General features: G+C 45.2%; 1 protein-coding gene across 3 annotated transcripts; it reads left to right on the top strand.

Moving 5' to 3' along the window:
* The first annotated feature begins 267 nt into the window (after positions 1 to 267).
* Positions 268 to 24,703, top strand: SLC19A2 (solute carrier family 19 member 2). Of its 3 annotated transcripts, none has more exons than XR_013346651.1 (7): positions 268 to 554; positions 5,993 to 6,601; positions 15,089 to 15,142; positions 15,921 to 16,143; positions 19,612 to 19,742; positions 21,376 to 21,517; positions 22,141 to 22,277. XR_013346651.1 is itself a non-coding variant. In XM_077821941.1 (7 exons), exons 1-7 carry the CDS (start codon positions 375 to 377, stop codon positions 22,267 to 22,269), a joined length of 1,530 nt encoding a protein of 509 aa, XP_077678067.1. In that variant the 5' UTR covers positions 268 to 374; the 3' UTR covers positions 22,270 to 24,703. The 3 variants fall into 3 exon arrangements, 2 of the variants coding, with proteins under 2 accessions (XP_077678067.1, XP_077678076.1); XM_077821941.1 differs by having other exon boundaries at positions 19,612 to 19,804; positions 22,141 to 24,703; XM_077821950.1 differs by lacking the exon at positions 15,089 to 15,142 and having other exon boundaries at positions 19,612 to 19,804; positions 22,141 to 24,703.
* Positions 24,704 to 25,716: the final 1,013 nt, after the last annotated feature.

Here is a 25,716-nt window from a genome sequence, read left to right as displayed (position 1 = left end):
AGCCAATGGCGGGATGCGAGCCCACTGTGACAGTCCCGTGCTGCCCTTAGAAGAGCCCAGCCACGTGCCGATCCCGTCCCCACATGCAGTACACTCTCGGTCCCCTTCCCTTTCCTCCTCCCCCGCACCTTACGTTTCGCGTCACAGCATTCTGCCCGCTGTCATTGGCTGATCCCCGGGGGGCGGGACGCCCTGTCCAATGGGAAGGCCGCTTGCGAGGCCGCTCTTCTCCTGGCTGGCTGGCTAGCGGGGGTAGGTTTGAGCGGCGGCGCCGGGCTAGAGGTGCCTTTGGCAGCGCGTGCGGGCGGATGGCGAGTCCGCGGCGCGTGAGTCCCTTGGGGGCCCCGCGCTGAGTCGCGAGCCGGCCCCCGCGGATGGAAGCGCGGGCCGGGCTCCGGGCGCCGCCTGCTTCCGGGCGGGCTCCCCGGGGCAGCTGCTGGGTGCTGCCCACCGCGCTGCTCTGCCTCTACGGCTTCTTCGCCAGCCTGCGGCCCTCGGAGCCCTTCCTCACCCGCTACCTGCTGGGGCCGGACAAGAACCTCACCGAGACCCAGGTACCGGCCCGCCGGCGGCGCGGGGTGCTGGGGGGAGCGGCGGTGGTGTGCGACACTCTTCGCCCCATCTAGGGGTGTCCCGTCCCCGTCCCCCCCAACTGCGGATTAACGCAGAACTCCCGGAATTGTATCTGCATCCCCCTTCCCTCTCTCCCCCGCAGAGCGCCCCCTCCGGGGGGAGAGAGGGGAGCGGTGCACAGCAGCCCCACCCCACGGCGACTGTCTGATGGCAGGCGGAATTGTCTGGGATTGTAGGGAGACAAAATGGCATCATCCCGGTGGAGTTTGCCCACTGCACCCCTTGCTGAAATGTGACTCCTTGTTAAGGTGTGGGTTTTTTTTTTTGTTTGTTTTTTGAGCTAGGCTTCAGGGAGGCAGTGGTGCCTACCTATTAGCTTGGGGCAGCATGAGTCAGGACTTAAGCTCTGCCACTGATTGTGTGAACTTGGAAAAATCGCTTAAATTTATGCTCCCTCTTCCCTTTCTGTAAATTGGGGTAATAGGTTTTGTAAGGTGCTTGAGATCATCCTGTTAAGAGCACTGTATACACTCAATGTATCCTTGTTCTTCAGGACAGGAGAGGCAGGGGTTAGTGGTGTAAGCTTGCCCTATGTTACCTTTCTAACATACCTCAACTTGAAGCTGGAGAGAGTATGGCTAGGTCTTTGCCGCCGCCTCTTCCCCCCCCCCCCCCCCCCAGTGTGTTTTGTAAGCAGTGAGATTGCTAAGTCATGTTAGCTATCTTACTGTAAATCCTAGTGGAGAGAAGGCACATGTCGTTTTTACCCTGATGTAGCCGAGGTAAGATCAAACCCAGGTGTGGGGTATAGTGTTCTCCTCCTCCTTCTAGCTACATTTTGTTAAAAACTACTTGTGCCTTGTCTCCAGTAGGATTTTTATAGCAATATAACTCACACACGTTAGCTGTCTTGCTGTAAAATGTTTTTTTGTTTTTGTCAGTTGTAAGCATAACTACCCTCTCAGTACTAGATATAGGCTAAGTCTCTGACCTGCTCTTGGCTTGTCTGACAAAGGAAGAGCGTATGGGGGCATTTAAACATAAAAAAAAAATCTGAAATATTGGGGATCTTCTTGTCAAGTAGATTTCAGTACAATGACTCTTGATCGCAGCTGATTGAATTCAGACTGGTGATTTGGAGCAAAAATGTTGGTTTGTTTACACGCTCTCTTCCTTCCCATTGATAACTAGTTTTCTGGTGTTCCTCGCGTGTAAATGTCTGGGAAATACCAGGGAATTTAAAAATAATTTTGTCATGTGTTGAGAATGCAGTTTTCTGTGTATCTGAAACAATTCCCCTTCTTGAGAAATACCATCAAATAGCACTAAATGCTTACTGATCACTCTTATTTAGCTCTGCAAAAACAAGCTAGACTCCAGATTAATATTTTTTACTTTAAAAAACAAAGCAACAAGAACATCAAATTTCTGTTTGGAATAGATTTGTACATGGTTTAGTGGCAGTGGCTCTCAAACTTTTTTACTGGTGACCCCTTTCACATAGAAAGCCTCTGAGAGCAGACCCTCCCATAAATTAAAAACTCTTTATTAATATATTTAACACCATTATAAATGCTGAAGGCAAAGTGGGGTTTGGGGTGGAGGTTGACAGCTCGTGACCCCCCATGTAATAACCTCGCGACCCCCGGTTTAGGGGCAGCAGATGTTGATTGGCATGGCCTTGGACGTTGCTGCCTGCGTGCCTACAAGACGATGGAAATGCCAAAGAGGCAATATTTGGCCCCTGTAATGCAGACAGCATCCAGATTAAGATTATGCCTACACTGGCAATTAACTGATAAAAGTTTTATCGCTCAGAGGTATTGTCCCCCCCGTCCCCCCCTCGAAAGACACAAGTTTTGCTGTCGCAAGTGTCAGTGTGAACACCGCATTGTCAGCAGGAGCACTCTCCTGTCGACAATGCGAACACTGCTCGTTGGGGGTGGAAGTATTTTTGCCGACAAACAGCAGCTACACTGCCCGACTTTTAGCGACACAGCTAAAAGCTGTGTCGTGTAGACATCGCCTTAGAGCATCCTTGGGATCTGAGCTCTGCAGTTCAGAGGGGAGCGCGTATGCAGCAATGAATTGTATACAAAAGAGTGAAGGTGCTCCACTTGTGAGAGAACTCAACGGCTGGCCTGTTAAAAGGTGGCCAAGGCTATTTGCTTGAGGTAGGGAGGAAGGACAACGAAGAAGTCTGGCTGGAAGAGCTGATTGAGAAGTCTGTGGAGTTAATGGGAAGTTTTGGAGGAGGATCAGGGTGAAATAATAAGGTCTATCCAAGGTTACTGAAGACACTTCTCTCCCTCCTCCACACGCCTCAAAAAAATTCTGCCATCTCTGATTTGTAGGAAGTGCCTGTACTCCTGGTGGATTTTAGTTTTCTCTCGGGGCGGGCAAACTTTTTGGACTGAGGGCCGCATCGGGTTCTGGAAATTCTATGGAGGGCTGGTTAGGGGAGGCTGTGCCTCCCCAAACAGGCAGGCATGTCCTTCCCCCTGACACCCCCCAGGGACCCCTGCCCCATCCACATACACCCCCATCCCGTGAACCCCTGCCCCTGACTAACCCCGCTGCCCCATCTGACCCCCCACCCTGACTGCCCCATCCAACTGCCCCTTCTCCCTATCCCTTGACTGCCCCCTGCCACCCCATCCAACCCCCCCTCTCCTTCCTGACTTCCCCCTCCCCCGGGACCTCTGCCCCCATTCAACCCCCCTGTTCCTCGCCCTCTGACCGCTCCGACCCCAATCCACACCCCTGACCCCTGCCCACGCGCCTCCCCCCCCAACTCCCCTGCCCTCTATCCAACCCCCCTGCAGCTGGCCCCTTACTGCGCTGCCTGGAGCACTAGTGGCTGGCAGCGCTGGAGCCAGCTATGCCACTGCGCAGCACAGAGCACTGGGTCAGGTCAGGCTCTGCAGCCGTGCCGCCCAGAGCATTGTGCCGGCGGCGCAGTGAGCTGAGGCTGCCCAGGACGGGGAACAGCAGGGGAAGGGCCGGCGACTAGCCTCCCGGGCCAGGCGCTCAGGGGCTGGGCAGGAGGGTCCCGCAGGCTCGTAGTTTGGCCACCTCTGTTTTATCTAATCTTGGTCCATGCCCCAGGATTGGCAGTGCCAGAGTACAAACTGAGAATAGCTGTTATTGGGAAGAAAATCTTCACAGGAGGACCTGCTCTCCCAAAATCTTAATGTCCATGGCCTAAAAATTAAACGTTTAAAGGGTCACTGTCACATAAGTCACACTTCTGTCTGAAAACGTATGCACTATCATTCTAAATTACACTTAAGATTGCTATAAATTTTTACAGGGAAACATTGCAATGTAGGGCAGGAAGGAACCTGGAGAGGTAATCTAGTAGTTCATCCCCCTATGCCAAAGGTGGTAATTTTTTGTCAAGGTCCAAATTTCTTGGTCAAAATATAGTCGATGTACAGACTCTAGAGAAAATAATACAAAAATAATAACGATAAATAAATAAGATGTTTGCAGTCCATTCAAAAGCTTCTGGCGATCTGAATTTGGCACACAGTCTGCCTATTAGCTACCCCTGCCCTACGCTTGGGCAGAAACAAGTATTCCTAGTTCATCCCTCTTTAACCTGTTCTTAAAAACCTCCAGTGACAGGGATTCCACAACTTTGTTGGTAATCTATTCGAGGTCAGTGACCCTTATTTGTGATCTGCTATATCCCCCAGATCCTTTCCTGCAGTTCTACTGCTTAGTTAGTTATTCTCCATTTTGTGTTTGCAACTGATTTTTTCCTTCCTAAGTGTAGTATGTGTCTTCATTGAATTTCATTTTGTTGATTTCAGACCAGTTCTCTAATTTGTCAAGGTTGTTTTGGATTCTAAACCTGGGCTCCAAAGTGTTTGCAACCCTTCCTGGCTTGGTGTCATCTGCAAATTTTATAAGGATACACTCCACTCCATTATCTAACTCCTTAATTAAAATGTTGAATAGTAATGGACCCCGGAGAGCCTCCGGTGGGACTCCACTAGATAAATCCTTCCCAGTTAGACTGTGAACCATTGATAACTACTCTTTTAGTACAGTCTTTTAACCAGTTATGCATGCACCTTATAGTAATTTCATCTAGACCACATTTCCCTGGTTTGCTTAGGAGAATGTCATAATGTATAACACAATATAGTTTGAGTGTTTGACAGCACTTGGTGTATAGTCAATTTCCTTTGTTGGTGTTTATAAAGATATTCCCAACAGGGAACCAGAAAAACCCCATACAAATAATCTTAAAAGGAATTTTGTAAAGGTTAACTTCAGGGCAGGCTTTTTAGCTGATGCACTGATCCGGAATCTGGATTTAAAAAAAAAAAAAAGTACATGTCAACTGTTTCATGTTGATAGTGTCCACTATAACGGGTAATGAATTTGCTACTGATTTAAAGTAAATGTCAGATGGTGACATGGCAAAGTAGTAAGAGAAACAAAGTAGAGAAGCAACAGCTACTACTGTTTTTTCACTAACAAATGAGTGGCAAAGCATGATCACTTTTTGGTTAATTACATTAATAGTAATGTTCCTCTTCATTGGAGGAATGAACAAATGTACTAGTTGCAGGTTCAGATCTAAACTTGCCCTTAACTTAATTAGTGGCTAGGATACTGGACTGTATTCTGGCATCCTGACCTCCTGGGTTCTGTTCCTGGTTCTGTCACCGATCTGTTATGTGACTTTGGACAAGTCAGTTTCCTCGGATGTAAAATGTATAATGATTTATAAATACGTTACAAATTTCAGAGTAGCAGCCGTGTTAGTCTGTATTCGCAAAAAGAAAAGGAGTACTTGTGGCACCTTAGAGACTAACCAATTTATTTGAGCATAAGCTTTCGTGAGCTACAGCTCACTTCCTATGCATCCGATGAAGTGAGCTGTAGCTCACGAAAGCTTATGCTCAAATAAATTGGTTAATCTCTGAGGTGCCACTAGTACTCCTTTTCTTTTTGCAAATACATTACAAAGTAACTTACCCACTTTTGTAAAGTACTGTGTGATCTACACCTGGAAAGCCTTATGCAAGTAGTTAAGCATCTATATAGTAGTCTGGTGTTCTGGTAAACAGCTGTTGCATTTCACTAGTGGAAGAAAATTATTGTATTTGTAAAGCACTCTGTGAATTCTGGGGATGGAATGACATGTATAAATTTAAGATTTTTATTTTAAGTATCCAAACTCAAGTCTACTGTTACCTCTAGCTCCCTGTACAGCACTAACTAGAGGTAGAAGGGAGGGATGTTGCATTTTGTTCAGTATTTTGTTGGCATTGCTGGGAAACGGTTTTACTAGCTGTTTCTTAAATGTCTGTGTTTAGTAATCCTTTTTTCTTTGAACTTTCAAATACACAAAGTTTACTTTCCCAGGTGATTGGTTAATGGCTTGCTTTTCTTCATACAGGTTTTCAATGAAATTTATCCAGTATGGACCTACTCATATTTGGTGTTGCTGTTTCCTGTATTCCTTGCAACAGACTATCTCAGGTACAAACCTGTAATCCTTCTCCAGGGACTGAGCCTTATAGTGACATGGTTCATGCTGCTCTACGCCCAAGGATTGCTAGCTATTCAGTTTCTCGAGTTCTTCTATGGATTGGTGACTGCTACGGAGATTGCCTATTATTCTTACATCTATAGCATTGTGGACTTGAACTTGTACCAGAAAGTCACCAGCTACTGTCGAAGTGCCACCCTGGTGGGTTACACTGTGGGTTCCATCTGTGGACAGGTTCTGGTATCGGTTGCCAGTTGGTCCCTGTTCAGCTTGAACGTCATCTCCCTGACCTCTGTGTCTGTGGCTTTTGCCACAGCCTGGTTTCTGCCAATGCCACAGAAAAGTCTTTTCTTTCACCTCGTCTTGAGAAGCCAGGTCAGTAGGGAGATGAAAGTTCTAGATTGTAAAAATGGAGCTGTCATCCAAGATGATGCTGCCTTAAAAAGGGTCCCTGGGTGGGAAGACATTGAATCGAAAGTTCCCTTAAATGTAGAAGAGCATTCTGCAGAGCCACAGGTAAGCTATGCTGTTGTCTTCCACTTCCTTGGAACATGTCACTATCATGGCCACCTTGTATATGTAGTGAACTGTGTGTCTCAATTACCTGACAGCAAAAGGTATCCCTCTCCACCCCCTCACCTACGAGTGGCACAGAAAAGTGCTTTCCTGTCTTCCTTTTGATCACACAGTATTGTAGTGCAGTGGTTTTCAAACTTTTTTTTCTGGGGACCCAAATGAAGAAAATTGATGCCTGTTACCCAGTGGAGCTGGGGATGATGGGTGTGGGAGGGGCTCAGGGCTGGGGCAGAGGGTTGGGGTGCAGGGGTGAGGCCAGGAATGAGGGGTTCAGGATGTGGGAGCGGGATCTGGGCTGGGGCAGGGGGTTGGAGTGTGGGAGGCACCATGGAGTGTGCTGCACCCCAGAAGCAGACATCAGCAGGTCTGGCTCCTAGGCGGAGACATACAAGCAGCTCTTGCCTGCAGGCACTGCCCCCACAGCTCCCATTGACTGGCTCCTGGCCAATGGGAGTGTGGAGCCAGTGCCTGGGGTGGGGGCAGCGCGCAGAGCCCCATGCCGCCCCCCCCCCCCCCCGGCCTAGAAGCTGGACCCGCTTCTGGGGTGCAGGATGGTGTTGGAGCAGATAGGCACTAGCTTGCCTTAGCTAGGCAGCATCACCAACGGGACTTTTAATGTCCCAGTTGGCAGTGCTGACCGGAGCTGCTATGGTCTCTGGGTGCTGAGCAAGGTGACCCAGTGCCTTATATGCTGTGACCCAGTACTGGGTTGCGACCCGAACATTGAAAAACACATGTCGTGCATTATTCCTGCAGGTACCTGGTCACTTTATTTAAAATTCTCTAGTGCTTTATATTATGAAAGAGGAAATTCATAAATTCCCATTCAGTTATTTAAGAAATGAAACACTTTTGGGGGGAGGTAGTGAGAACCTTATGGGTGCCCAAAGTGCAGTTAATACACCCCATGGCATCACAATATGCAGCTTGCCTCTGCCACCTCAATAACCGGGTGAGAAAAAAACTGAGGAACTACAGAGTTTTATTGCAGGTGAACTTGCTAATCATTTAATCTGGCCAGGAAGATACTGAATCAGTACAAGAATTCAGGGTTGTGTGCACTAAGTTCTGATGCAAGCCTGTGGGAGTATTTTAAATTTGTCCAGTTGCCCAGTTCTATAATTAACTTATTACCACTTGGCATATGTGGTTGCTGTAACTGGACTGCAACAAACTTACTTCCAGGATCAAAAAATAGGACTATCTTAGAGTACCTTTTGTACTAACTCAGCTGAAATTCTTTATAATGAGTGACAGTAAATCACAGCAGACACTTGTGTGTATACACTGTGGTGCAGGTATAAGATCAGTAAGTGACAAAGGACTCATGGATTAAAAAAGTCCTTCAGGAGGGACTTGAAATGAGATGGAGAGTCAGCTTGATGAAAAGATGTTAGGAGCTACAGAGGAGAAAGCTCTTGCATTGTTGTTGGTGATATTTGTATCACATTCCGAGGGACAATCCAGACCAGTGAGGGGATTCAATCTTGGGTCGCTTACCGCTTGCTCTTCAATCTTGGGTCGCTCACAATCAGCCTGCCAGCATGCAGATCGCACCCTGAGTGAAGTGAGCTGTAGCTCACGAAAGCTTATGCTCAAATAAAATGGTTAGTCTCTAAGGTGCCACAAGTACTCCTTTTCTTTCTATATAGTCACTACCCTGGTTCAGCACTTCTGACCCCAGGAGCCTGTCTGCAACACTGCAGTCACACGCTTGCTTCCAGCAGCCTTCATTGTTACTTGCAGGTTGACCCCAACACGCTCCCAGTCCCAAATTTCCCCCCAAAATATGTTCTTCACTGCCCAGCTCTCTCTTGGACACTCCAGATATTATAGGTCTGTTGCCCATGTAAGGGGTTAATGTACAACAGTTTGCTACTTGGGGTTACCAAACAATTCAGTTTAAACACAATCCTAGATTAGTTGTACTTAAATGTTCTATTCTTTAATTTAAAAGTGATTTTGAGTACAAATATTAGGCATTGAAGTCAGAAATGGTTACAAGAGACATAAAGATAAAATGCTTTTTGGGAACGAAAACTTAACTAGCTAGACTTGGCTCAAGGTAAAATCCTTATTGCCTGTTGCCAGCAACAGGGCTAACCAAATTCTCAGGTCAGAATCCCTCCCAAAAGTCCAAGTTCCTTTGTTGTCTTAGGTAAAAAAAAGAGAGATCCCCGAGTGTGTATTTGCCTCTCACTTTTATAGTCCAGTCCCCCTTTGAAGTAGATTCTTCTGAGGATTAACCCTCAAAGTAAAGTTTATTCAAACAGTAAATACGGCTATGTGGAGTCTGGGGGTGAAAGTGCCCCCGTCCTCTTTCTTCTCCCTTGTGTATGCTGAAATGCAGATTTGCACTGTCTCTGTCTCTGTGTATATGTAAATGGAGGTAAACACATTCCGTTTAGAACAGACCTGTTTAGCCACTGCTTTCTAGTTGGGACTGCATGGGTTTGAACATGTGCTACCAACATCATACGGGGAATTCGTAACTTTACATATAATGTTGCTACGTACACTTTACCATGATATTATTGATCAGTGAGTTTTTAGTTTTCAAGTGATACCTCAAAAGGCATATTTTGTACAAAAATTATTACACTAGTGTGTAGTGTGAATACAAGGGTCTGTTTGGTCAAAACTTTTATCTTTATCAGGAGGAGGCTGATGCTGAATTTGAGGGGAGTATGGAGAGACCAGGCCCATAAGATGGGTTAGCGTAAGTCCATGGAGAGTTTTAATAAAAATAAATCAATCTCTAGCTGGATCCTGAAGTGAACGGAGAGTCAGTGAAGTTAAGGTTGGGGCAAAATTCAAAGAACTACAAGCACACACGAAAATTTGGACTGTATCACTCTTGCATATGCTGGAAAGCTGAGACATGAGAAGTGCCTGCAATAGGGAGTTGCAAGGTAAGATAAAATCCTGCATGAGAATTTCAGCAGAGCTAGAGCCAATATGGCTATATAATGTGTCAGTCTCCCCAGTCAGGCTTCTTTTCAAATATTATCCCGAGCAATGAGTGGAAGGAGGGCAACAATGTTGGGCTTCATTTTAGCCAGAAGGGTTTATCCTTTCATAGGCTACTGCTGAGAATTAAACCTATTAACATTCCAGGGAATTAATCTTACCCAATCTAACAGTTTTGCAAGGCCCCTTTACTGACAGAACTAAAGGAACCGCTGAGCATAGATGAAGGGAAGTCTTTCTTTTATTTTGCTGCTTTTAGTGGGATGGGTTGGGGGAGTTCCATGATCACTCAGGTATATGTAATGGACTGTTGAACAAGTGATCTTAATCAAAAGGCTTCCTCCTCTCTGACCTTCAGCCTGAGGATTTGTTCAGTCACTCCCACCGGTATCTGGACTATTTGTCCACAGTGGCATCAGCAATCTTTGTCAGTTTCACTGACCATTTCATCTAGTAATAGCTGTAAACACCTTCAGAATTCTTCTACTTGGGAGGAAAGGATATGTTGAGGCAGTCGATCGTGAGCTACATGAGGCAAGGATCCTGTCTTCCATTGCAGCATACTCCATAGGCCGAAAGCACTTAGTTTAAAAACAAAACAAACAAACCTGATCTCTTTTTCAGTAAACCCCTAAATCATAAATGAAACAGAATGACATGTTTTTATTACTATGTCCTATAATACAAGACCAAGGAGGCCTTGATGGAGAATCTAAAATAAAGGGAATGCTTTCTGAGATCAACTACAGCCATCTATGGAGTTAAATTACACCAGGCTTAAATACTGAGGCTCCATTATTATTATTTTTTAAAACCAACGTAGAGCTGAATCACATTGCTCTATAATAATTTTGCATGTTAAGATAATGACTGTTGAACCTCACGCGCATAACTTGATGGGAAGAATTTTCTCTCTCCACGTGCAGCATTGCACAATTAAAAAAAAAGTTTAGGGGATCCTGCCTTCTGAAGCATCCAATATCTACCACTATGGACCTGAAGAATTAGTGGCTGCTTCCTACACCTAAATCCATGCTCTACCTGAAATCCTCTGCTCAGATCAAGAATAGAAACAGCATTCACTGTTTTGTGCTATGTGTCCTCAAACTGGTTGTATTTTGTTATCAGAAAATTGCATTTGTTTGTACCCACCCAGAGAACAAGGATCTAGGCAGTTGAACTCACTGCAACTGGCAGAGCACCAACAAATGATTCCACAGGGTAGTGTCTGATAGCTACTAGAGCTGAGAAAAAACTAGAGCAGTGGTCTCCAACCTTTTTAAGCACAAGATCATTTTTTGAATTTAAGTGCAACCCAGGATCTACCTCAAAGAAAATGTAGAAATAACAGTAATCACACACACCCAAACACCCTTGTCCTGCTCCTTCTCTGAAGTCCCGCCCCACTCACTCCACGCCCCACCTCCGTTGCTCACTCTCCCCCACCTTCCCTCACTTTCACCAGGCTGGGACAGGGGGTTGGCAGGGCGTGCGGGCTCTGGGCTGGGGCCGACGGGTTTAGAATGTGGGAGGGGCTCCAGGCTTAGGTTGGGTTGCAGAAGCGGGTTCAGGGTGCAGGCTCTTGGAGGGAGTTTGGGTGCAGGAGGGCTCTTGGCTGTGGCAGGAGATTGGGGTGCAGGAGGGGATGTGGGGTGCTGGCTCTGGGAGGGGGCTCAGGGCTCTGGCAGCAGGTTGGGGTGCAAGGTGGAGGCTCTGGGAGGGGGCTGGGGCAGAGGTTTGGGGTGCAGACTCTGGGATGGGGTGCAGAGGGGTCTCAAGGCCGGGGGTTGGGGTGCAGGCTCTGGCTGGGTGCTGCTTACCTCAGGCAGCTCCTGGGCGGTGGCACAGTGGGACTAAGGCAGACTCCCCGCCTGCCCTGGCCCCGTGCCGCTCCTGGAAGCGGCTGGCATGTCCGGCAGCAGCTCCTGGTGCCGGGTGGGGGGGGTAGGTGGCTCCACACACAACCCCTGTCCACAGGCACTGCCCCTGCAGGTCCCACTGGCTGCGGTTCCATGTTCCGCCCCCGAGAGTGTCTGTGCAGGAGAAGAGGAAGTCCCTTCCCTCCCCAGCCCGGCTGGGGCTCTGCTAGCAGCACAGAGGAAATCAGACCCATCTCTGGGAACCTCTCCCAGCTCTGAAGGCAGCATAGCCATGGAGCTTTCTGCAGCTTCAGGAGGTGCCCAGTGATGGGTCTAATCTCCCTTTGAGAGCTGTCATGCAAGGGAAGAGGAAGTGCTGTTCCTGCTCAGCCCTGCTGGGGCTAGCAGCTGGACCCTGATGCACAGTCGGAGCCCTGCCCCTCCTTCTCCCCTACAATAGGTAGATTTCACAGTGGAGATCTGATTTAATGGTTTGTGACACGTTTTTCACAGCCTTGAATTTAGTAGGGCCCTAGCTATGAATGAACTATGGGCAAGTCACTTTATTTCTGTGTGGCTCAGTTCTCCACCACTTAACCTAATCATAATGTCCACTTGTAAATGCTCTGTGATCCTTGGGTGACAGGTGTTATTTACTGTCCTATTATTGCATGAATGAAACCAAGCATGCCAGTTGCCACTCACATTGTAGTACTGGAGGATCAGGAGAGTGGCTGGAAGGGCTGGTAGTCTGTAAGTCTCTTAGAGACTAACAAATTTATTTGAGCATAAGCTTTCGTGAGCTACAGCTCACTTCATCGGATGCATTCAGTGGAAAATACAGTGGGGAGTTTTATATACATAGAGAACATGAAACAATGGGTGTTACCATACACACTAAGAAAAGGAGTACTTGTGGCACCTTAGAGACTAACGAATTTATTTGAGCATGAGCTTTCGTGAGCTACAGCTCACTTCATCAGATGCATACCGTGGAAACTGCAGCAGACTCTATATATACACAGAGAATATGAAACAATACCTCCTCCCACCCCACTGTCCTGCTGGTAATAGCTTATCTAAAAGCCATTTCCAGCACAAATCCAGGTTTTCTCACCCTCCACCCCCCCCACACAAATTCACTCTCCTGCTGGTGATAGCCCATCCAAAGTGACAACTCTTTACACAATGTGCATGATAATGAAGTTAGGCCATTTCCTGCACAAATCCAGGTTCTCTCACTCCCTCACCCCCCTCCAAAAACCCACCCCCATACACACACAAACTCACTCTCCTGCTGGTAATAGCTCATCCAAACTGGCCACTCTCCAAGTTTAAATCCAAGTTAAACCAGAACATCGGGGGGGGGGGGGGGTAGGAAAAAACAAGAGGAAATAGGCTACCTTGCATAATGACTTAGCCACTCCCAGTCTCTATTTAAGCCTAAATTAATAGTATCCAATTTGCAAATGAATTCCAATTCAGCAGTTTCTCGCTGAATTGGAATTCATTTGCAAATTGGATACTATTAATTTAGGCTTAAATAGAGACTGGGAGTGGCTAAGTCATTATGCAAGGTAGCCTATTTCCTCTTGTTTTTTCCTACCCCCCCCCCCGATGTTCTGGTTTAACTTGGATTTAAACTTGGAGAGTGGCCAGTTTGGATGAGCTATTACCAGCAGGAGAGTGAGTTTGTGTGTGTATGGGGGTGGGTTTTTGGAGGGGGGTGAGGGAGTGAGAGAACCTGGATTTGTGCAGGAAATGGCCTAACTTCATTATCATGCACATTGTGTAAAGAGTTGTCACTTTGGATGGGCTATCACCAGCAGGAGAGTGAATTTGTGTGGGGGGGTGGAGGGTGAGAAAACCTGGATTTGTGCTGGAAATGGCTTTTAGATAAGCTATTACCAGCAGGACAGTGGGGTGGGAGGAGGTATTGTTTCATATTCTCTGTGTATATATAGAGTCTGCTGCAGTTTCCACGGTATGCATCTGATGAAGTGAGCTGTAGCTCACGAAAGCTCATGCTCAAATAAATTCGTTAGTCTCTAAGGTGCCACAAGTACTCCTTTTCTTTCTGCGAATACAGACTAACACGGCTGTTACTCTGAAACCATACACACTGTAACCAGAGTGATCACTTAAAGTGAGCTATTACCAGCAGGAGAGCAGGGGGGTGAGGGGGGGATGGGACCCTTTTGTAGTGATAATCAAGGTGGGCCATTTCCAGCAGTTGACAAGAACGTCTGAGGAAGGGGGGCGGGGGGGAATAAACATGGGGAAATAGTTTTACTTTGTGTAATGACCCATCCACTCCCAGTCTCTATTCAAGCCTAAGTTAATTGTATCCAGTTTGCAACTTAATTCCAATTCAGCTGTGTATAAATCTGAATGCATCTGATGAAGTGAGCTGTAGCTCACAAAAGCTTATGCTCAAATAAATGTATTAGTCTCTAAGGTGCCACAAGTACTCCTTTTCTGTTTGCAAATACAGACTAACACGGCTGCTACTCTGAAACCTGTAATTCTCTTTTCTTCAGTGGCTCTGATTCATGTGAATCTGAGAACCCTGGCCTGGTCATTCCTGAAAGATGAGAGAAGCTGGTCATTACTGAGCAGCTACTTTCTCCTTATACAGTAAACATTAAGCTGGCATCGGTGAGGTATTTTTTGCATCAGGAAAGCTAACATCCCCCTTCTACACCTAGTCTCATTCACATTCAGCATACCATGATTCAGGGAGGAGGGTTGTCCACAGTAGAATTTGGTTATCTTTAAAAAAAACAAAAACCAACCCCCAGCTCAAATTACATATAAATTACATGAAAATAACATTATTTATTTAGGTTGCAGAGTCTAGCACTCAAAAGTAGGGAAATGCCAGTTTTATGATTGCCTGGGCAACCTTAATTTGGCCCTCTTGTGTGCATTATGATCATGTCTAATTGCATGATCATATACTGGTTCTCTCCCCCCCCCCCCCCGCCCCACAGGACCCCTGCTTCATTCAGTGTACAGAATGGTTGTATAAGAGGGTAAAATTAAGATTGCACAGACCGCCAGAAAAATGGTATCTCCTAACTTTCAGGGGCTTGACTTCTCAACCTTAACATTCTCAACATTTTTTTTAATAAATGTAACTTGATATAAAGCCTCCAGTTGCTAATAGGAATCACAGTAGAACTGGGTTTTGAGGACTGATTTGAAGGACGGGACAGGAGCTTCACAAACTAGTTCAGAAAGGGCATTCCATGCATAAGGGGCTGCTGGTGTCCATTGTAGGGGGTTTGGGGAGGAGAAATCCTAATGCTGCTGATATGACCCTTAATGGTTTTGGGAAGAACCCTGCAGTGTCTTGGTACAAGATGAATTACTCTGTACAACTCCTGCATACTGTTAATTTCATTTGGCATGAGGAGTTACTAGATCTGCTACTGAACCAAGTAGTCTGAAATCTAGCATCTCTATTACAAAGCAAGCTAGTACTAATTTTCTCTGGTGCTGTTCACATAAAGCAGTAGGGAATATAATTCCACATTAGATACTAAAGTAACCAGCCTCTCTGATGGATAATTAACTTCTGCTCTTTCCACCCAAGGTAAACACTTCCAAAAATCTCTCCCTGGAACTTCTCTATCCAACCTTATTCCAGGTGAGCTGTATGAGAAGAGACTGTAAGTTTCTTTTTCTTCACGCAGTCCAGCAATTGTGGTTGCAAAAAACTTCTGCTCTGCAGCTCCTGTGTTTGTTGAAACAACCTTCTTCTATCTTTGCTCCATAGACTCTCCATCACTGTTCAGATCTCCTCCAGACAACATATCTCTGATTGTCTGAGCCTTTTGACCTATGTAATTATATTGCATCTCTTGATAAATGGGGTATGAAGCTATGTAATAGGACCACTAATTTGAATAATTGTAATCTCTGAAAACTGGTTTTGTGGGAAACTTCCAAATACCTGCTTGGGAAAACTTCCGTGGTTGCTCTCAAACTCTTACTACTTGGTCTCTGGCTCAAATCCAGGTCAGATTGGCAATGACTGGAAGCTGTTATTTGATGGCTCTGTGGCCTGTGTGAAATAAGTTGGTGGCCTCTGTCCAGTTCCTAACGAATAGGGTAGGGAGCGGAAAATCAGTCTCTCCTCCACTACAACTAGCAGTAAATTGGCCCTTAGAGCACAGAGGCCAAGGTTTACATAGACCATGGAGAATGAACTATTTTTTCACCCGTGCAGGGTTAGGGTGGGAAAACGTGTCGCTGGTGGGGACAGCCTGGTGGGGATACTTTGTTGCCTACTCTGTGACAGACTGAGTTGTGGTATATCCAGGGCTATTGCTCTGCAACTTCCTGCCAGTGGTAAGTGCATCTGTGGAGTAAGGTGAATCATTCGGAAATGGGATGATTTTTTATTTTTTTTTAAATCTGTGCAGGAGCAGAAAGTGGATATCTCAAAGGTGCTCAAAGAGCTATGGCGGGACTTCCTGCACTGCTATTCCTCCCGGCCTATGCTCTGCTGGTCTGTGTGGTGGGCATTCTCAACTTGTGGCTACTTCCAGGTAATAAACTACACGCAAGGCTTGTGGGAAATGGTGCTGCCTTCTCAGAGCTTCGAGATCTATAATGGTGGCGTGGAGGCAGTTTCTACGTTACTAGGTAAGCTACCTACTAAACTCCAGTTTCAATGGGTGCATGTCACAAGGCATCTAAACACTATACCAAACCACAGAACTAGCACGTTATGTCCTTCAAACTCAGTATTGCCAAAACAGGTCTGATGTTGCATTGCTTCCTAGCATGTACAGGTGAGAGAATGACACTGAATCAAATTTTCATTGGGTGAGTTTCATGTGTAATGTCTAAGGGTGACTCAGCTGCACTGCGCTGATTTTGTAATCCAGGAGGTAGGTATTGAAATGTGGAAATACCTGGTCTTTCTACCTGTGATGTGCGGTGTTACAGGACCCTCCCAAAGCAGTTGCAGCTCTGGAATGCTTAACAAAACTCTCCAGATGTATGACAGACTCCCTATGTATAGTTAGGTGTTAACATGACTGCCAGTTTAAATGCAGTTGAGGATCTATGACTTTATTGCTCAAACTGACTGAGCTACCACCGTTTTTAGTTGGAAGTATTGGAAGAAACCTGTGAGCCTCAAAGTAGTCTGCCTTGTAACCTCAGTTGCCAAAGGCCTTGCTTGACTGAAAGGGTCAGGTAAGGCATAAGTGAAAATTCTTTTGTGTAATAGAAGTCTACTGGACATTTGTCACAGCTGTGGGGATACTTTTAATACTGCTCTAATGTGTTCACTCAGAGGAGCACTAAATGATACTGCATTAGGCTCCATAGCTGTGTATCACCCTCCTAGCCTAGTTGGGGAAACTGAGGCAATGAATATTAATGAGTTTGTATTCCTTCCCTTCCCCAGAGGTGCTGAGCACTTGCCTGAGGTTCAGTGGGAACAGGTTGTTCAGCACCTCTGAGGACTAGAATCATAGAATATCAGGGTTGGAAGGGACCTCAGGAGGTCATCTAGTCCAACCCCCTCCCAAAATGGCCCCCTCGAGGATTGAACTCACAACCCTGGGTTTAGCAGAGCAATGCTCAAACCATTGAGCTATCCCTCCCCCCTAGATCATGAGAGGCTTGACCCCGTACAGATCATCACTTTCTAGGCACAGAACCCAGCAGGTTAATTCCCACCTCTCTGCCTTTGACCATTTGACCACCTGCCTCCATAGTGCTCGGCCAAGTTTAAATAAGTAACAGAACAAACCTGACTGCTAGAGTACAATACCTCCTGATGATGGGATCAGAATAGCTCACTCAGGTCTGAGCCGGAAGACTGTATGAGAACGACAGGTTTCAGAGTAACAGCCGTGTTAGTCTGTATTCGCAAAAAGAAAAGGAGTACTTGTGGCACCTTAGAGACTAACCAATTTATTTGAGCATGAGCTTTCGTGAGCTACAGCTCACTTCATCGGATGCATACCGTGGAAACTGCAGCAGACTTTATATATACACAGATAATATGAAACAATACCTCCTCCCACCCCACTGTCCTGCTGGTAATAGCTTATCTAAAGTGATCATCAGGTTAGGCCATTTCCAGCACAAATCCAGGTTTTCTCACCCTCCACCCCCCCCCACACAAATTCACTCTCCTGCTGGTGATAGCCCATCCAAAGTGACAACTCTTTACACAATGTGCATAATAATCAAGTTGGGCCATTTCCTGCACAAATCCAGGTTCTCTCACTCCCTCACCCCCCTCCAAAAACCCACCCCCATACACACACAAACTCACTCTCCTGCTGGTAATAGCTCATCCAAACTGACCACTCTCCAAGTTTAAATCCAAGTTAAATCAGAACATGGGGGGGGGGGGGGGGGTAGGAAAAAACAAGAGGAAATGGGCTATCACCAGCAGAGAGTGAATTTGTGGGGGGGGGGGTGGAGGGTGAGAAAACCTGGATTTGTGCTGGACCTAACCTGATGATCACTTTAGATAAGCTATTACCAGCAGGACAGTGGGGTGGGAGGAGGTATTGTTTCATATTCTCTGTGTATATATAAAGTCTGCTGCAGTTTCCACGGTATGCATCCGATGAAGTGAGCTGTAGCTCACGAAAGCTCATGCTCAAATAAATTGGTTAGTCTCTAAGGTGCCACAAGTACTCCTTTTCTTTGTATGAGAACGAGTGAATCAGCTACAGTCTGGGGCACCAGGGTTGCTTTCTTGCAGAGCTAGGGTGGGATTTTCTAAAGCACTTGGTACTGGCTTGACTTTTATTCCCATTGAAGTCTAGTAGGAGTTTACCACAGACTTCAGGTAGAGATGAGTTAGTCCAATGATGAGTACTGTTGAGAATCCTACTCTCTTGATTTTAATATGAGTTTTGACACAGTCCCACATGACATTTTCATAAGCAAACTAGGGAAAATGTGGTCTAGATGAAATTGTTGTAGGGTGGGTGTACAGCTGGTTGAAAGACCATACTCAAAGTAATTATCAATGGTTCACTGCCAAACTGAGAGGATATCCCAGGGGGGCCAGTCCTGTGTTTTGGTACTAGTCAATATTTTCATTAATGACTTGGAGAGTGTGCTTATAAAATTTGCAGATGGCACCAAACAGAGAGATTGCTAGCACTCCGGGGGACAGGATTAGAATTCAAAATGACCTTGACAAATTGGGGAACTGGTCTGAAATCAACAAGATGAAATTTAGTAAAGACAAATACTTCACTTAGGAAGGAAAAATCTCAAATGCACAACTACAAAATTAAGGATTACTGACCAAGTGGTCATACTGCTGAAAAGATTCTGGAGGTGATAGTGGATCACAAATGGAATATGAGTCAATTATGTGATGCAATTGTGAAAAAAATCCTTAATATTCTGTGGTGTATTAACAGGAGTGTTGAATGTAAGACATGGAAGGTAATTGTCCGGCTCTACTCAACACTGGTGAGGCCTCAGCTGAGATACTGCATTTGGTTCTAGGCACCATACTTCAGGATAGATGTGGACAAACTAGAAAGAGTCAAGAGAAGAGCAACAAAAAATGATAGAAGGTTTAGAAAACCTGATCTATGAGGAAAGGTTAAACAAACTAGGCACATTTAGTCTTGAGAAGCTGACGGGGAGCCTGTAAGACTTCAAATATATTAGGAGCTGTTATAAAGAGGACAACGATCAGTTGTTCTCCATGTCCATTGAAGATAGGACAAGAAGTAATAGGCCTAGTCTGCAGCCAGGGAGATTTAGGTTAGATATTAGGAAAAACTTTCTAACTCCAAGGGTAGTTAAGCTCTGGAATAGGCTTCCAAGGGAGGTTGTGGAATCCCCATCATTGGAAGTTTTTAGGAACTGTTTAGACAAACACCTGTCAGGGATGCCTCAGGCAGGGGGTTAGACTTGATGGCCTCTCGAGGTTCTTTACAGCCCTACAATTTCTGATTTTTTATTTTATTTTTTTTAATATGTGCACAGTAGTGGAGCTCCCCTCATGCACATCTCATATATTTAGACATTGGTTTCTCTTAATCTAAAACACAGAAGGCTTAAGCTGAATGTCTGAGCAACTATTAAGTTGTATTTTGTTTTCCTTTCTACTTATAGGAGCTGTTGCTGTATTTGCTGTGGGTTACGTAAAAGTATCCTGGGCTATCTGGGGTGAGGTGGCATTGGCCCTGTTCTCCCTCATCATTGCTGCTGCTGTATATGTTATGGACACTGTTCGTAACATCTGGGTGTGTTACGTCTCATATGTAATCTTCAGAATTGTCTATATGCTGCTCATCACGATAGCAACGTAGGTATTTTAATTTAAAAAAAAAAAAAAAAAAAACTTGACAAGACTATAGCTGTCTGTCTCAAAACTGGCTTAATGCTTTGCATATAGGCCGTGCCTTTTGCGCAAGGATCTTGAAGTTCTTTACACTTGAGCTTTGACAATTTGCCTGCAGTTCAGTGGCAGACCTTGGGGTTAGAACAGAGGTTTTGTGATACTAAAGTCATTGTTTATAAATACTGGGTAGTGCTGCCTGTCAGTGAAATGTCTTTCCATAAACATTGTTTGAGTGAAGCCACAGGGAGGGTAAGAGGGGCAAGTAGTAATACATGGTCAAAGTTTAAACATACAAGAAGGAAAATGAGAGGAGATAATGTCACCTGTGGAGTGGAATGCAGAAACTTTTTAATCAAATGCTACAGCACAGGTTAGCTAGGAAGCGAAGGAAAAATTTAAGAATTTTATTAAGATGATAAAATAAAAAGAAAACAGTACGGAGTTTAAGCGTAGAAATTTCTGGTTATCAGGGAATAATGTACAGATTATCAAGGGGTGTGAAGTTCGGTTTGGATCAGATGGTGTAAGGAATACATAACCTGCAATATCCCCAACTGGGGGTAATAGGTTAGCGGGTCAAAGTACAGACATTGAGATATGAGGGTATGTTGTTCATATAATGGCTATGTTCAGGTGTGGAGTACGAGTGGATATGAGGATGGATTTACCCTCATTTGGTGAGATTTAATGTTCAGTGAGTTTATGGTTCCGGTTCATATGGTCCAATGGAAAAAGTCTCTCGGTCCCACTGTAAACTGCAGAGGGAGTTTTCCTCAGTAGGACAAATTGGAATCTAGCCAAGACAACCAATAACAAGTCTCCTCCTTAAAGGAGGAGGGTGTGAGTCAGCGCAAAGGTGCCCCCTTCTGGCCTAGCATGGCATGGGCCCAGCTCAGTGGGGCTGTCAGTCTTTCTGGTGCCCAGGAATCTGAATACCCTCTTTGTTCTCAGGTACCACAGGGGGTTGGTCCTTTCATCCCTGGGCAGCTCTTTAGACGTTTGCTGACGGGAGCTCTTTTCTCCAGCCTGCTTACTCCTCTGATAGCCCCTGCTTCCCAGCCCTTGTATCCCCCCACAGCTGCTGTGAGACTGCCAGTCAGCAGTGGTTGGCAGTGCCTGTATTAACCCTTAAGTTGCTGGGCCAGCGTGGAGTACATACACCCCATGTTAATGGGTCTTTTGCATCTCTTTTGAAAGATGGCCCCTTCCAATGGCACAGTGCCATGCAGGTACCAGGAGAGGGTATTTCAGTACTGACTCAGATAAAGAGTGCAACTTACTGAACTTCTGAAACTCTTTTCTGCAGCAGTTGGGGTTTCCCTGTGACAGTTTCCCCAGTGTTAGCCCACTGTGACCCTGCTTAGCTTGTGAGATGTGATAAGATCACACTGCCAGATGATGGAAATATATAGCCAGTTTATGAATTAACTTTTCAACCTACATAGCCTGCTTATCTAAATATTGTTTTACCCTGAAAGATTCCTTCTTCCCTTTTCCTCCTGTATTCACATTTCTCCCTTTGTCTTTCTGCTTAGGTTCCAAATTGCTACTAATCTAAGCATGGAGCGGTATGCTCTGGTGTTTGGTATCAATACTTTCATTGCCTTGGCTCTGCAGACTTTGCTTACCTTGATTGTTGTTGACTCCAGTGGTCTTGGGCTAAACATATTCACACAGGTAAGATCACTGCTTTATCTTTACTAACTGGGGAAGAAGGAAGGGATGTAAATCAGGATGTGGAGCCTCTCTCCTGCCTCTGTCATCTGTTTGTGATTCTGGTCTAGGTTATTGCTGTTCAGAGAGTGTAAGAAAAAGAAAGTGTGTCAGTTCTGTTGCTGTCCATGTTACAAAACCACAACCACACTTAGCACCAGCTGACTACCTTGTTAATTTTCTCTGAGTAGTCAAGGTTGGAGGCTGAGCTCCCATCTCACCCCACTGGAACAGGGTTTGAGGCACAGGTGTATGGGAGAACTGGGCTGCCACTATTCGTTAGATATGTTCCTGTAGCCCTGTGCAAGTGAAGCTCCTGGTTAGTTCGGTGAGAGGTTTTCCTGTGCGCACGCTGTGGCATTGGTCCCTTTTAGGTAAGCAGCCTTAGAGACTAAACTCCATTTGTCTGGAGTCTTTCCCCAGTTCTGATGAAAGTAATGATAACTCCAGATACTGAATTAGGTGCAGCATGCTTCATTCACCAATCCTAATTTAAAAAAAAAAAGGAATATTTTACCTTTCATATAGGATGGAGAGGAGTGGGTTTGCTAGCCTTTAACTTACCAGTTTTCTCTCCCACTCTGCAGTTCATGATCTACGCTAGTTACTTTGCAGCCATATCGCTGGTGTTCTTGGTGAGTGGCATACACAGTGTTATGAAGAATTACAGAAGACAGGAAGAGATGCCAAGCAGATCTACTGCAAGCACTCCTTAGTGCAGCGAATGAGGACATATTCAGCTGTGATGTGTGAAAATGAAGGATTTATTAGTGTCTTTGCCACTTGTTTTCCAAGGCAGCCATCTGAAGTGTAATTTATACTATGTTAGTAGCACACATCAGAGGGAAAATTATTTTATTAGATCTTACATAAGTAAGAATGGCCATTCCTTCTCAAATGCCTTTTTTATTGTTCAGTTTCATGTGTATGGAGGTGCACTGGGGTATCACAAGTTTGCTCAAGAGGTGAAAGGCTAGTGAAACCTGGGGCTCTCAAGATCATCAGTGCAAATAAGGCTTTGGGTGTATAAATGCTCCCTCCATCCACCTGTCAGTGTTTGAGCACGAAAAGCCTGCTGCAGGTCAGTTGTGAGGTTCGTTAGCAGAGCTGTGTGTGGGATCCAGGGCTGGAATAGCAGGGGCCATGCTATAAGTCAGAATTGAGGTGCATTGGTGGAGCTGTGTTGTATCTGGCATTGTGCCTTACCCATGCTGTTAGACGCACACATCTGAGTACTGAATATATTTTAAATTTGAGGTTTGTATGTCTGCACATTTCTTCATATCACTTGTACTATTTCTATGTGGTCTACCATCCCATCTGTCAGAGTATCAGACATAGCTTTCCTTGGTTCTCTCCCTTGAAAGCTAAAATGTGTTCTGGATTAGCCTTCTGACACCGGTGAGTTGGCTGTTGGCAAATACATCTTGTTTTGGGAAAGTCCATGCTGCTGCTTGCGTCAAAAGGACTGTAATGCTGGAGAGAACCAAATAGGCTATCTATTTGTCCAGAATACTGGTCTGTGGGATCATGGATGTCATTTAGGACTCTTGACTCCTGTGATGCAAAGGCCACTGACCCTGAATGCTCCAGTGTGGGTTTGTGTAGTAGGCTACACTAGTACTGGGAATGAAGTTGACTGACTGCATTACTGCAGTTTTTTTCATCTAAATACTCATTTCTTTGGCATTTTTTTTTTTTTAAACATTTGGTGACATCCTATTTTGATCAGATCTGTCCTTTCGTAAACCCTTCCCCCTTTCTAACTGAACAGGAAAACTCAATGCATCCTAAAACCTGCCTTTGTTTTGCAGTCTGGACAACTTGGGACTCGCCTGAGTAATTTGGAAAAGGAAGCACACAGCAGTGCAATTTTTTGTATCTAAAATGGCTCTTTGGGGAGGGCCAGTTGCTATGCTGTATGCTTCTTATCAAGTTGTGTCTTCCATGTTTACTCACTACTTTTTTTTTTTTTTAAAACACAACTGAGGTTTCACAGGTATCCTTGGGTGGGAGAATTTTTTTTTCTGCTGAGAACTGAGAATTGGTCCATAGGGGGGTGTTGGGAGGAGAGAGAGTTCCACAAGAGAATGCTTTTCTTACAAAGTGAGCCACAGAATCGAGTGTGTATGCTCATTATTCTCCTACTGTCCAGGACCTGATCCAACTCAAACCTGAGATGGCTTACGGAGCCCAACAAGTATAGTTGGACCTGAGTCAAAATCCCAGGATCTGGACTTCCCCAAACTTCCTGATTTTGAAATCTGGTTTCTTAATGTTTCCTGGGACCATTTTTGCTGACCTCTATTTGTATGTAACTTAGCTGCCTTATCCTGAAAAAGAAACTCGAAAGGAACATTTAAAAGTTGTTTTTTTGTTTTTGTTTTTTAAGGAAACTTCTCAAGCAGTGTTAAAGGGTAGGTTTTAGGCAAGGAGAAATTGTGAATAAACATAATTTGATAACTGTTCTTGGAAAACAGATGGCCATTTCACATGCAGCCCCTTGTGATATAATCTCAGCCTGTTTGCAGATGATACAGGAGCATGGGGATGAATAACCAAAAAAGGAAGCTGAACCTCTAGCTGTGGCTCCCAGGTTGGGAGATGGGAGAGGAGACGTGGTCAGGGATAAGGGGGCCGAAGCTGGGGATGGGGCTGGAGCAATGCTGGGAGTGGAGGGGCTGGGTGGTGCTCCCTCCCCACCCCTGTGGGAGCTGGCCTGGGTCCTATCGCGCCTTCTCCCCGAGCATTTGCCCCACAGGTTCAGGACCTCTGTTCTAGAGTGATGTTACTAATGGATTGTGGCAAGATCAAAATGTCTGTTGTACAAAAGTTATCGCCATGTCTGTTTTAAATATATGGTCACTTTATGCTATATTTATTTAGGCCAATGAATGTAAGTATCTTAAGCCTGGAAGTCCGTTTCAGGTTCTTATGATTATTACTGTGGTATCTGAATGCTGCAGTGATGGAGTACTATAAGAATCTAGATGGAGGAGACTATTTTGTTGTGGAGGGAGTAATGTTTGTAGAAGCAAAGGTACATACATATGAAATATTGCAAACAAGACATCATGCATAAGACCTTTTTATTTGGTTTTTGTTCTGATATTACAGCAAGTTTTATCAAATAAAGTATTTTACAACATATTTCCTAAAATGATCTTATCTGTATTTCATCACCTTGCTCATCTTGAGCATTGCTACTGCAATGGACATGGGTCTTTCTAATAGTTCTTATGTAACAGGAAATGGGGTGTGGGGGGGATAAATTAAAAAGGAACCACAGCTAAAACAAATCTTGGTGGATGGCAATTAACTATTTACAGCTTTGTAGATGTCAGTACAGGGAAAATCTTGTGTCCTGAGACAAGATCGCTACTCTGACCTCTTTGGACTGCTTAGTAATCTAGTTTTAGTAAACATTTATTCAGCAAGGGTGAATTTCATTTGTAGGTGGAGGGCCCACTAAAAGGGTACTGTGGGAGGGAACATCAGTCAAGGAGCCACAGACACATCCGCTGCATGGGATGGGAGAGATCACTGGAAAGCAGGTTCCAGAGAGGCAGGTTGAGGGAAGAGCCACTGAATGGATGCTTGTGACCAGGAACCCCCACACAGAGAGCTGCCACTACCCCAGCCCATGAACTCTACAAAATAACCTCCCATAGAGGGGTTGTGCTTCAGTTCCAGTCTAAGCGTGGGGGTGGCTTGGCTTTTGCAAAACCTGATCCAGCAAAGTGAATTTGAGGAAGAATGTAGGAGCTCGAAGAGTAGCTGTTGCTCTGTGTGACCATTGTGACATAGTGGCCACATGAAGGACTCTGGCATAGATGTGACAGCAAGTACTGAAGACATGAGCCACAGGCCTGAGCATCAAGCAGCAAATATCCCAGGTAAGAAGTAGAGGCCAGCCATGAAGGGGAAATATTTAAAATAGGTTTGTTGGGTCCACATCTGAAAACTAGGTTAGAGGGTTGGGGAGACAAAAATAGTGGTGCTGGTGTCCACCACTATATCCACCAGCAAGCAAAAAGGAGTAATGCTACCACGGTGTGTCTTCTCTATCACCAACTCTTAAAGATAATTGCCTTGGAATCTAGACTATTTTTAGTTAGTTTTATGTACTACACCTTCCCCTGCCAAGTCTTCTGGCTTTACAG

This window comes from Eretmochelys imbricata, chromosome 1 (assembly GCF_965152235.1).
Source record: "Eretmochelys imbricata isolate rEreImb1 chromosome 1, rEreImb1.hap1, whole genome shotgun sequence".
Lineage (NCBI taxonomy): Eukaryota > Metazoa > Chordata > Testudines > Cheloniidae > Eretmochelys > Eretmochelys imbricata.
The sequence above is the reverse complement of the archived record's forward strand: the minus strand, read 5'-3'. Positions and strand labels throughout refer to the sequence as shown.

Coding starts and splice junctions, on each gene's coding strand:
- SLC19A2 (XM_077821941.1), top strand. CDS start 375: ATGGAAGCGCGGGCCGGGCTCCGGGCGCCGCCTGCTTCCGGGCGGGCT. Junction 19,805..21,375: donor CTGCTCATCACGATAGCAAC/GTAGGTATTTTA, acceptor CTTTCTGCTTAG/GTTCCAAATTGCTACTAATC. Junction 21,518..22,140: donor GGCTAAACATATTCACACAG/GTAAGATCACTG, acceptor CCCACTCTGCAG/TTCATGATCTACGCTAGTTA.